Raw genomic sequence first — 12,238 nt, 5'->3', positions numbered from 1 at the left:
ACCTTTGTTTCATGACTAACCTCATGCGGTTTTCCGAATTTTCTGAGGTTTCCATACTTTTACCTCTACCTGTATATGTATACAGTTTATGTACGTGTGAAAAGTGTATACAGAGTGGCACAGAGAGAGCGGCGAGTTCGGCAGAGCGAGAGAGACGTAAAGGACGCTTAGTACTTACATTCGGCGATGCTCCTTTGTTACGAATCGGCAAGGTTGCAGAACACATATTTACGTTTTGATACTCCTCACACGAAGCACAAGGTGCAGCACGCACAGTTGCACTTGCCAAGAGGCGGATCATAAACAAAACTAAACCGACAGGCACGTGAGCTATCAGCTTATTGCCGCCCCTTAGTCACGCGGCATGCGGCGCGCGGCTCGTCACACATAGTTATACATACACGCGCACGCGGTCTCTCTCTGCCGGCACTCTCTCTTACCTTGTTCTCCGAAGTTGTCGTCTGCTGCAGCTAAGGAAAAATATAAGTCGAAAAACATGGCATATTACAATTATTCTATATTACTGCCGTAGAGAGAGACATAATGAGCTGATATCAGACTCGTTATAATACACAAAATCATATATAATACTTTCTGGACAGGCCTCGTATAAATCCTAACAAAAAAGATTAGTCTTAAAAAAATGTTTTCCGTTCAAAATGCAAAATATCTTTCATAAATAAGATTATAAACGTAATAACTCCATGGGATATATACTTCAAAATTAAAAAGATTCAGCCATAAATGACTGTCATAACAAGGAGCATGGAAAATCGCTACGATCATACGTCGTTTTTGCTCGATCAGGTTTGATAAATAAAATATCGGAAATAAAGGCGAGGTAAGGACACATATCATCCAAAGCATTTCTTGCACAAAAGCATTTTATTTGTTTCAGAACAGGCAAGAAAGAGAGAGAGGGGGGGGGGAGACTAGTCAGAGTAGTGAATACAGCTTTCTCGGAACAATAGAATAAGAATTTTGTTGGTAATATAGTAAAAATATTGATATTTAATTAGTACTGATTGCACAGGAATATATAATATTATTTTTTTTTGTTTACTTACTTTTGATTAGAACTTGCAAAGCTTGATTATCTAAATTACCATTATCGGTATGGTAAGGAATAACTGTTGTCAAATACTGAAACAGAAATCAAGTTTTTAATTATTATTACTAAATATTTACATTGTCTAATTGTTTAACTATCACAAAATTCTTCAACAACATTGAACTATTCACGGGCTTATAAAATAAAAGAAACATTTATAACTTTCTATAAGACTAACTAAATATACAGTTTATAGGTGATAAATTTGAACTAAATAAATTATAGACGGTCAATTTCAATGAATCAGGTTTGACCTATTACTTACAGACATGCTTAACCTGATTCGGCCGAAAACGCCATTCTTGGTATACCAGTCTTTTTGCGGTCATAACTAATGTTACAGGCAAAAAAAATTGTTATGGTCATATTCTAAAAGTTTAAGATATGCTTTTTCTAGTAACCACGAAATTTTTGCAAATATTGTTTACCTGAATAAAATACAATTTAGAAAAAGAACGATTATTCACACCTTATTTTTCTTTCAATTGAGTTTTCAATAAACGACGGAGTCATCGTACATACGTCTTTCAGTATTAACGTGGTCCGGAGACCATTCGATAGAATTCGCTGTTCGTAAGCTTTTCGTTATCGTCACTTTTTCTTTTCTCTCGCATACTTTCGTATGTAAGTTCGTTTGGGTGAACTACAACGCAGCATTCGTTCATTGTGCCCTCCACGCATTTTTCGACGACTTGGACAGCGTTTATGCAAACGGAAAGGAGCCGCCGGCACATTTGTAAGTACCGGCGTTATCCTCTCTCTCTCTCTCTCTCTCTCTCTCTCTCTCTCTCTCTCTCTCTCTCTCTCTCCCTCTCTCCCTCTCTCTCCCTCTCCCTCTCCCAACGGGGAGTTCATCCGGAAGCAAATTTCTACGCCCGAGGTAAGATAGCAGCAGGAGGATTGTCACAGAGAAGCCATTTGTGATTGCCCGTGGAGGCAATCATCTAGAAGTTCACAGAGCGCTGCTAACGCCTGCGCTAATGTATGACATAGCGGCAACGTTCCCACAATTCGCGCTCATTTGTGCACATACGCAAAGCAAACCAGCAATCCGTAGACGGCGTAGTCCCTTTCAAAATTATACCCCGTTACAAGCTCTATTAAATGATTTTTTTTTAATTAAGCACATATTAGGCGTATATATACGTACAACCTCAATCTTTATTATTAGGATATATTTTACTTAAAACAATTAATAAGGTTCTAATTCATTTTATTGATTATTCGTAAGTAAAATTTATGTAATTAGGTAAACATTTTATACGATCCTCTCAGAAAGTTAATCGCTATCGGATAACATAATGCATGCTGCTACCTTGCAGAGATTTTGAAAGGACAAACAGAGCAATCCGGCAGAACATTATGTTTATTATTTATTATAAGAGGCAGGTATTGTGTAATTAAATCAAATGTTTGCCATATGTTACTATCACCTATTATTTTATATTAATAAAATATATACATGTGATGATTTGAAATATAATCAAGGATGGACTTTACACTAGTTTCTCATAGCGCGAAGTATTCTATGAATCGAGCGTAAGTCGCAATAGGAAAGGGAAGGATTGCTTAGCTAATCACTAGAGAGAAACAACTTAGGTATAAGCCAAGTTTATTCAATCTCGATAATCCAACTTTATGTATAAAATTATTGCTATTTACACGAGCAAATAAGTATCATTAGATATAATATAATATATGTTGTATTTTCAATGCATTAGTTTAAATGTGTAAATGTATACTTCTGACTAGTTAAATTAATTTTAGTAATGTTGATAATTCAGATAATGATAAACTATCTAGGATCGTAAATATTTTTTTAATTAGCTAATATTTTTTGGTGTTTTGTTATCACCGCATACAATAGTTTAAAAGTCAAAATGGAAAAAAAAGAAAAGTAAGTTAACTTCAATTTTACTATATTCAGACTAATAAGAGATTTTAACAACTAATATAATGTTAGAGTCGACTCTGCATTTTTTATGAAAAACAGCCATGCTCAGGTCATATTATATCTAGTAAAAATCTTTCCAAAACGGATAAAAAAATTAATTAAAATGAGAGGTAAACTCCGATCCTAAAAGTTTAACACATGTCACAAACATGAATAACATTACCTTGAATTATATTTTACTAGATATATTATAAAGAAACTGATAGTCCCTCTCGTTATGTCTCTCTCCCAGTACTTTGATATATAATATCAATTATTTATTATATCTGAAATATGTCACACTATGTAACTTTCAGCAAGCAACGGCATGAGAGGAGAGGTAATACAACACGGTAGGTTATTGGGGAATGGAGAGAGGGACAGAAACAAAATGTAGGTCGACGGGCAAGGGTCAAAATATGAACTAATCGCCGCGGCTCAGATAGACTTTACCGCAGGAGAGGGAGAACGACTTTGACCATGTTGTTGCGCGTGACTGCTTCAGCTCACTTATTTTTCGCTATTGATACCGCCGTTTTGCTTGACTTTATTGTGTGAGCAAAAAATCACCACCACCGTTGTTTCCAGCGTTATCATGAAGGCTAGATTTACCCGCGAGGACTGCCTGTATTGCGAGCGAGCGAGTGCTAAGGGTCATCAACCAGTAGCCGTTCGTCTTGCGTTCGACGCAATTTTCTTATACGATAAAATAGGAGCTACCGGCACATTTATAAGTACCGGTGTTTACTCTCTCTCTCTCCATTGTCATATTGCTTGTCTCTTTCTCTTTCACACGCCTACGATATGTAACCTTTTCTTTTTTTCTTGTACAATTTTATTATTTCATTATATTTAATTTATATTGTAACTCTATTTAGTTATTTACCTCCGCCGGATGGCGTCCTTTCCCTTTAATGCATTACGATCGCGCATTTTACCTCTTCTTTCGTGTTTCCAGCAGCGAGGCAAAGACACATGACGCTCATTCCGGACCCGGGAGCTGGACCGCTCCATTGAAGGCATAACTACACTGCCGAGTCGAATGCTAACCGACCTACGTCGAGACTCGTGTCATTGTTCGATATCTTACGTTGCTATTTTCCGCTTCCACCGTACTTAAAATCTATTCGTTTCTATCGGCGACAATTAAAGTAAGCGACGTTGACGTTTTCTCCATTACAATACTTACTACTGCAATCAATTTAAAACTCATAACACAAAATTTGACTATCGATGTTCTGAAGTGAAATTGACGTACGGTCAATAGAGATAACCTTGATGTTATGCGCCGTTTGCGAGAAGTAATACAAAAAAAACGTCCGGAATTGTGGAAAAATAATTCATGGATTTTGCATCATGATAATGCACCTGCTCACTTGTCGTTGCTTGTGTCGAATGTGGCCAAAAACAAAACCACAATCATGTCTCAGGCCCCATATGTAACGGGCTGTTTGATAGTTAATAATAAAAATCGGTGAATTACTGCAAAGTGGTCCACGAAAGGCCAGCGACAGCTCTCCGTACTCTGAATTGCACTAGCGCAGTGAATTGTAAAATAATTTACAATTATCAATTTATTTATTAATTTTTTTGTGCTGTTACGCGATGAGCACCAGCGGTACTATTATTAAATAATTATTTCATCCTGCTATTCTTCCAAAACCTCCTCTGAAAGTCATCATATTAATAAAGGCTGATCACTTCAAGAATAAGAAAATAACCAACGCTATCGAAAACATTAATTGCAAAAAAGAAAAATAAGGAATTACTGAACAATCACCTCAGATACGTCAATTTACTCAAGAAATGCATACGGAAAATACATCTAACATGTATTTTATTTTTCTTTAATTTTGCGAAAGCGTATAGTAAATTTTCTTTATGTTGCCAGCGTATGTAAAACACTTTCTTGATTTTGCTTATATGTATACAGGGTAGGTTTTCTGATTTGTCCGCGTACGCAGTTAATATTTAATATTTCCAATAGCAAAATAAAATATGTAAAAGCGTATTAATAATTGCCGCAGAAGTGTATGTTAAAATATTTAAATAATTTTCTCACAAACATCTATTAAAATATTTGTAAAATCTGTCTAGTATATCAGGAGTGTGATAGCAATTAAAATGCGACTTGATATACATATTCATATGCTGCATTAGCCACACTCACTTATATCTATGCCTACGTTAAATAGAAAGAGATAGTTTAATAGATAGAAAAGGAGCTGAATGGTAAAGAAGGTAAGGCCGATAAGGAAGAAAATGAAGCAAGGAGAATAGAAGACCGAGGGAAGGATATAAACACAGACAAGAGCACGGACACAAGTGAAAATGAAAGAAATAGAGTAGGACAGATACTGGAGAAATTACAGGTTAGAATGGAGGAGATGGAAGAGCAAAGAAGAATTGATGGGCAAGCAGTAGAAATGGTGAAAGAAACGATAAGAATAGCAGTGGAGAAATTGGATAGAAAAATGTCAGAACTGATAAATCAAATAGGAGAAAAGGAGAGAAAACAAAAAGAGAGGTTGGAGGAGGAAATAGGAAAAATGGTTAGATGTGGCAAGTGTAAGACGGAGGAAGGAAAACAGGCAAACGAGAGAGCAGAAGACGAGAGCAGCGAAAAGCAAGAAGAGGAGGCGACACAGCGAGCAGATGAAGAGCAATAAGTAAACATGAACAAGAACGGCGTGGGGGGAGAGAAAGAGCTGGAAATGAATAAGCCGGACGCGATGAAAAAATCGGAATACAAGTTTGAGATGAAAGAGAGGAGAAATAGGAAGAATAATGTGTTTATCAGAGGAGTAACGAAGTCGGAAAGAAGATGGAAGAATGAAACAGAAGGAATAATAATGGGAATTACAAAAAGACAGTTCAAAATAAGAAGGATACGGCTAATGAGAGAAGGACTACTTTTAACATTTGAAAATTTTGGAGAAAAAATGGTGTTTATAGAACAAGCGGAGATTTTTGAAAAAATAGGTATAAGTGTAGAGGAAGATAGAACATGCAGAGAAGTAGAAGTGCAAAAATGGATTGAAATGGTAGCAGGTCAAGAAAGGAAAAAGCAAATAAAAGTGCAAGTGGGCTACCTAAAAATAAGAATCAACGGAAAAATGAGCTTATGGGACAAAAGAAAAGGAGATCTCGTAGAGGCAAAAGAAAGAATGTTTTTTCAGGGCAGAAGATAAGAAGAGGAGCAGCGGGAGAGGAATACTACGGCGGGCAATCACGGAACATTTCTACGACAGGTTTCGGAACGAGTTAAGAAGTAGCAATCGAGAAAGAGGAAAGCAGCAGTTTGGAGATCCATGACAAATCGACGGAGTGGACAAGGAAAGAAGCAACGACGAGCGGAGAGATCAGCGAACAGCGAGAGGTAGGTTATAAATGCGTATCATGGAACGTAGCGGAGAGTAAAAATATATTAAAATGCAAAGATTTTTTAAGCAAGTTTAACATTATTTTATTACAGGAGATGTGGTCAGAAAAAAATAAAGAAATAAATTTAATTAAAAAATTGAACAAAAAATATAGGTGGGAAATGAAGGCGGCGATCAAAGTGAAAACGAGAGGAAGAGCTAGTGGGGGGGGGGGGGGTTATGGAAGGAATTAACCCATTAAGTCCCAGGCCAAAACTGGAAGAGATAGCGTCAAATTACCTATGCGGTTCATAGGCAAATCGAAAAAAAAATACCTGTGTTTTTTCTTTTGCCATTTGCAATTGTTTATAGAAAGTTAATTGAATAAATTACCAAAAAGGTATTGTTTATCAAATCTGATTGAGGAAATCGATTCTACGGGAAAAAAACATGAAAAAAATGTATGTAACATTTTTTGTCGGACTTCAATTTGTCATGAAAAACAGCTATCAAACATTGATCATGTAATTCGATTGAATTTTTATTGAGATTTATTTTCGTGATTCACGAAAATAAATCTCAAATAAAATAAATCTAAAATAACTTCTTGGTGTCTTTTGCATAAGGGAACAGCATATTTTAGGCAATAAAATTCAGTTTTCATCTCACAAAATAATACCTCACATGTTTTGTACATACCTTGTTTCATTACGTGTTTATGCAATGATGTTTCACTTGATCTCTTTCGCTTGTTAGGACATTGATTCGTAAATTTCTCAAGATAATATTGACAAACTTCTTGCACAATATTTTTTGAACCTTTCGGCAAGTCTGGGTGCAGCTTATTATAAATAACAGTAGCATTAGTCAATGAAGCCTGAATAAGTCGTAAGAACAGACACCATGTCCATTTTTTACTCCTAATTAAAGGCATCAAAGCATTGCAATGTTGATCATGCAAATGAACCCCACCCATGTTTTGGTTATAGAAAGAAAACGCTTGAGGGAAAAGAATGGACCTCTTAGCTTTTTCATGCTATTGCTGCACTTCAATTTTCGGTTCATCCCCAAATTTTGTTGATAGGACTGATGCAGGTTTGAAATCCATCACAGGTATATAATTCAGTTTGGAATTTTTTTCGTGTAGAGCGATAGTTGTTCCCTTCTTAGCTTTTTTTGGCATTTCAACTTTTTCTTTAACACAGTTTTGGCTGACCGTTCCAGTTGCTGATAATCCAATTTTTTAGAAATGTACCATAAGATCTGGATTGATGAAAAAATTATCAAAATACACATGATACTTAGTAAGATCTTCTTTATTACTTACTTGTAGTAAAGGTGAAAGCAACTTGATAAAGACTTTCGATCCCAAACAAACAACAACTAGAGGGTTCCGTTCATCGAGTCCTGCTTTACCTGTATAAATATCCAGTTCATATAAATATCTATCTGAAGAACAAAGGGCCCATAATTTTATTCCAAATCTGATTGGCTTATTTCTAATACACTGTTTTAGGCCAAACTTCCCGAAATATTTTACCATTATCTCATCTATTGATAACTTGTAATCAAAAAAAACCGAACTGCATACCATTTTCACGAAAATAATCATACAAACTTCTAATTTTCCAAACTTTATCATTTTTATTTTCATCTTGAGGTTTATAAAATCTTAATTTCTTTTTGATTTCAATAAATTTATTTCTTGTCATAAGTTTAGAAATAACTAGATATTGTAAGATTTTTTTAGTTGACCAATAGTCACGTAGATTCTTTCTCGAATTGAAAATAGTAACTATTATGATAAAAATAAATTTTTCTAGATCATGCATACTTAATTCAAAATTGTTTTCAATTGTAGCTTCTATGATATGATTTTTCATTGTATTTGAGAAATATGCTTCAAATAATTCCAAAGAGTTTTTAGAATACAAAGAGGAAATGGATTGAACGTTAAAGGGATCAGCGTTATTCACATTTGAGGTATCATTCAAATCTAATACTTGCCAATCGTAATGTATGCGCTTTTTATATGTTCATACGAACCAACAGGAATCAATTTAAATGATATATTTTCGTCAACATTGCAATCAGAATCCCCATCTGAGCTTTCGTGATCTCCGGGAATGAACGATATATCGACATGAGCTCGGAAATCATTAATATTATCATCCTCAACAAAATTGGTTAATTCTTTAACCATCCGCCTTGTTATTTTTGCTTGGTTCAAAAATAGACAGCAATTTACAAGAAATTCTAGATTTTCGCTGTAAGTCAGATAGAAATCAAATTTTAGGATCAAGAAACAAAACCTCTAAATTTTTGGTAAAACCGTTAGCCCGCCACTCAAACGTGATCTCTAACACGGTTTACAAATTTTTACAAGGAAAAAAAATTTTTTCCAACTGAACTGAACTCAACCATCAGGTTGAAACACTTGTGAGTGTTGATATCAATTCAATGCTTGATAGCTATTTTTCATGACAAATTGAAGTCTGACAAAAAAATGTTACATATATTTTTTTCATGTTTTTTCCCGTAGAACCGATTTCCGCAATCAGATTTGATAAACAATTACTTTTTTGGTAATTTGTTTAAATAACTTTTTATAAACAATTGCAAATGGCAAAAGAAAAAACACGGATATTTTTTTTTTGTTTTTCCTATGAATCACATAGTTTGTTTGACGCTATCTCTTCCAGTTTTGGCCTGAGCCTTAATGGATTAAGAGAGAGACAGTTAAAAACGCTGAGATAAAAGAATGGGAATATGAAATAGTAATAAGGAATATTTGGATGGGGAAAGAAAAAATTGATGTTATAACGGTTTACAACAACGCGAAAACGAGCAGAAAAATCAGCAAACTGAAAGCGGTAATAGAAATGAGCTTAGTTAAAGGGAACAAATTTATTATAGCAGGAGATTTCAATGTAATGGTGGGAAGCGGACAGATAAGTAAGGAAAGAAGGGGAATTCGGAGGACAAAAAAAGGACGCGGGAGGGATTAAAATGAATAGAAAGCCTGAAATACTGTAACGCGGAAATAAAAAACGGATGTAGCAAAGGAACGGATGTAGACGAAAGGGGGAGAATGACTTTTATTGGGGATGCGGGCTCATCGGTCCTTAATTTGGTAATAGAAGGAGAAATTGGGCTAACAAGGATAGTGACGGGGATAGAAATAGTAAGACGTATAGAATCTGACCATATACCAGTAAGTTTCGAGTCGGGGAAAAATGAAAAAAGGGAGGAGAAAGAGGAAGGAAAGGTTAGAGAAAGACTTATATGGAAGAAAGAATGGGTAGCGGAATATGAGGTTTCGATGAGGAAAAATGGAGGATAGAAGAACTGAGAGGCAAATCGCTGTAGGACAAACGGAGTAATTTGGTAATGAAAATAAAAGTAGGCTGATTCCACCTCAAATCATGCAGGGCACCGGGTGACCGGTAACGAAACAACATCAAAATACATGGATAATGTTCTAGGTCCAAAATAAGACGACCCCTATTTTTTCTTTTCCCCCCAAGATGCATAGGTGCATCAACAACGTACTTGAAAGATACACTTTCAGAAAACAGACTAACAAAAAAAAAATATCGTATTCAATTTCAATCGATTTGCGCATGCTTATTTATCATCGGAATCGAATAAATCTTTTTTTATACGATAGAGAAATACAGAGCCTTCAAATCTATGCATTAAAATAAATGCACTAATGCATTTCCGAGAAGATTATGCACTTTTTCCAAAAAAATGCATCTCATAAAAAACTCGATTTATTTAAAAAACCCCACTTTTTTTTGCGCTCATAATTTTTATGGAGATTCTCTGATATGCTACCTTCAATCTAGTATAGGTCCCATTTTCGGTTTCTACTTCGTTACTGAGAAAAAAAAAATTTTTCAACTAGAAAAATTTTTGTGTTGACAATCATGCACTCATACTCGCAAGCTTATGAATAAAGAAGTACAACAGCTTTTTATTGATTATATCACATTTTTTTATTGTTTGTCTTGTTTCTTTTTACATTCTTTTTCTTTTTAGCCTTCTTGACATTCTTAGGTTTCTTAGACATTTTTCCAGCTTTAACCGAAACTTTCTTTGTTTTACGTTTCCTTTGATTTTTTTTCTTTTTATTTTCTTCTATTTTTACCCAAGAGTGAACAGCAGTGCGAGCTATGAACGATGTCGATTTACCTTCAGATATCACTGACTTCCACATATGACATCGTTGAATGCCTTTGAATTTGTTTGACACCATTCGTTCTGCCATTTTCTGATTACGAAAGTTTTGAACCTCAAATGCTTCCATATAAATCAATTTAATCGACGTAGTGTACTTTTGAACATGTTCAACGAAGCACTTCGCATCTTGAATGGCTTCAAGTTCAGAACTACGTAAATTATGCACTGTGGCATAGTGCTTCACCAAACCTCCTATACCATCAACAGCATCTTTACCATGTCCAGTCGCAGAAAATAACCATTTCTTAAATATTTTTGAATTTTTGAATTCGTGCATTTGAAAGCGGTTTTTAAAATGACTCGCAGCTCCATCAAATACTATACTAATAGAATTGATTGAACCACCTTTAATTTCCTCCATTTCGCTAATAATTTCGATAATTTTTTGCATCGCTAGTAAAGCGTGGGAATAATCGTGCTTTAAGTCATCGCTTACTACCACAAAACTTTTTGTGACATTGCCTACATAGCAGACAGCAGTGAAGAGAGAGACTTGTTTATTTACCCAGTGATTGCCTTGAACTGGATTTTTTGAAATCACTGACCAGTTCTCAGCAAAATCTATATGTATTAGCAAATGTTGGGGATATAATTTTACTCTTTCTTTTTCATTTTCAATTGCTAACCGCTGTACTTCTTTGATTCGTAAATGTGATGTTACTGTAATTACATGATTAGTAAATTCTTCTTTGAACGTAGCGACGGATACTGTTGTAGTTTCTAAGTTTCCTTTATTCCACAGCGCAAACGTTATATTATTATCGTTCTCTGTTTCATCTATATGCAAAACGTCAAATGTGACACCCGCAGCACCTGGACACAACTCGCATTCTTGATAGTAACACGTTTCTTGAGGTGCTGGACATACTACAGAAGATAAAACTGTCGAACGTAAACGGCAAACGTCAACACTACTTTTACCAATAAAGTTTTTCAATGCAATTAAGTACAGCTCAAAGTTGGCACAATAAATACATAAGCATACGTCATTCATTGGTTCGATTAGAACATGCTTTGGACGCATGGAATAGAACTTAGATTTGCTAATTTTTATACCCGGATTCTCTTCTTTCAAAGTGTGATATACTTCTTTTAAACTTCGGGTTAAAAAACGCTTGACTTTTTTAACTTTCGTGCCATTTTCTCTTACTGTTATAACATCTGCTTTGTTAGGACTTTGTCTCGAACAATTGAAGTCATCATTCAAATAATATTGCATGACAATATCGCCTGTTTTTTTATCCAGTGGATGACCATTGTACTGCTCTGGTTTAGTATAAATACCTGGATTAGAGATAATATAACAATAGCTATAAAAATAAAACACGCAAAAAAATTGTGCATTGATTGTTATTACATAACAAAAAATTTATATTTTTACCTTGATTTGAAACAATTTTTCTTGCCTTATCAATCATGTAAATAGTAACTTCAGGAAATAACGTCAAAATTTCGAACTTTGTTAACAAAGGAACGATAATTGTTAAGAGTTTGATCACCTCTGAAAAACATGAGCAATTACTGAAGGCCTTAGAGAAATTTTCTCTCAATTCTTGAGGGAAATAATCATTTAACTTTTTACAGGCT

At 34.9% G+C, this 12,238-nt stretch overlaps 1 protein-coding gene across 7 annotated transcripts in view; it reads right to left on the bottom strand.

Annotated features, from left to right (window-relative positions):
• The window catches only part of LOC131675570 (fasciculation and elongation protein zeta-2), a 771,588-nt gene that overhangs the window by 75,271 nt on the left and 684,079 nt on the right, over positions 1-12,238 (bottom strand). For all 7 annotated transcript variants that reach the window (XM_058932684.1, XM_058954818.1, XM_058954734.1 and 4 more), the window contains one exon: positions 1,068-1,143. In XM_058932684.1, coding sequence (XP_058788667.1) covers positions 1,068-1,143 — 76 coding nt within the window. The remainder of the gene's footprint in view (positions 1-1,067; positions 1,144-12,238) is intronic.

The sequence above is a fragment of the Phymastichus coffea genome, unplaced genomic scaffold (genome assembly GCF_024137745.1).
Source record: "Phymastichus coffea isolate CEN01 unplaced genomic scaffold, Cenicafe_Pcof_1.1 PCOF00001, whole genome shotgun sequence".
NCBI lineage: Eukaryota > Metazoa > Arthropoda > Insecta > Hymenoptera > Eulophidae > Phymastichus > Phymastichus coffea.
This window is presented reverse-complemented; position numbering and strand designations above follow the sequence as displayed.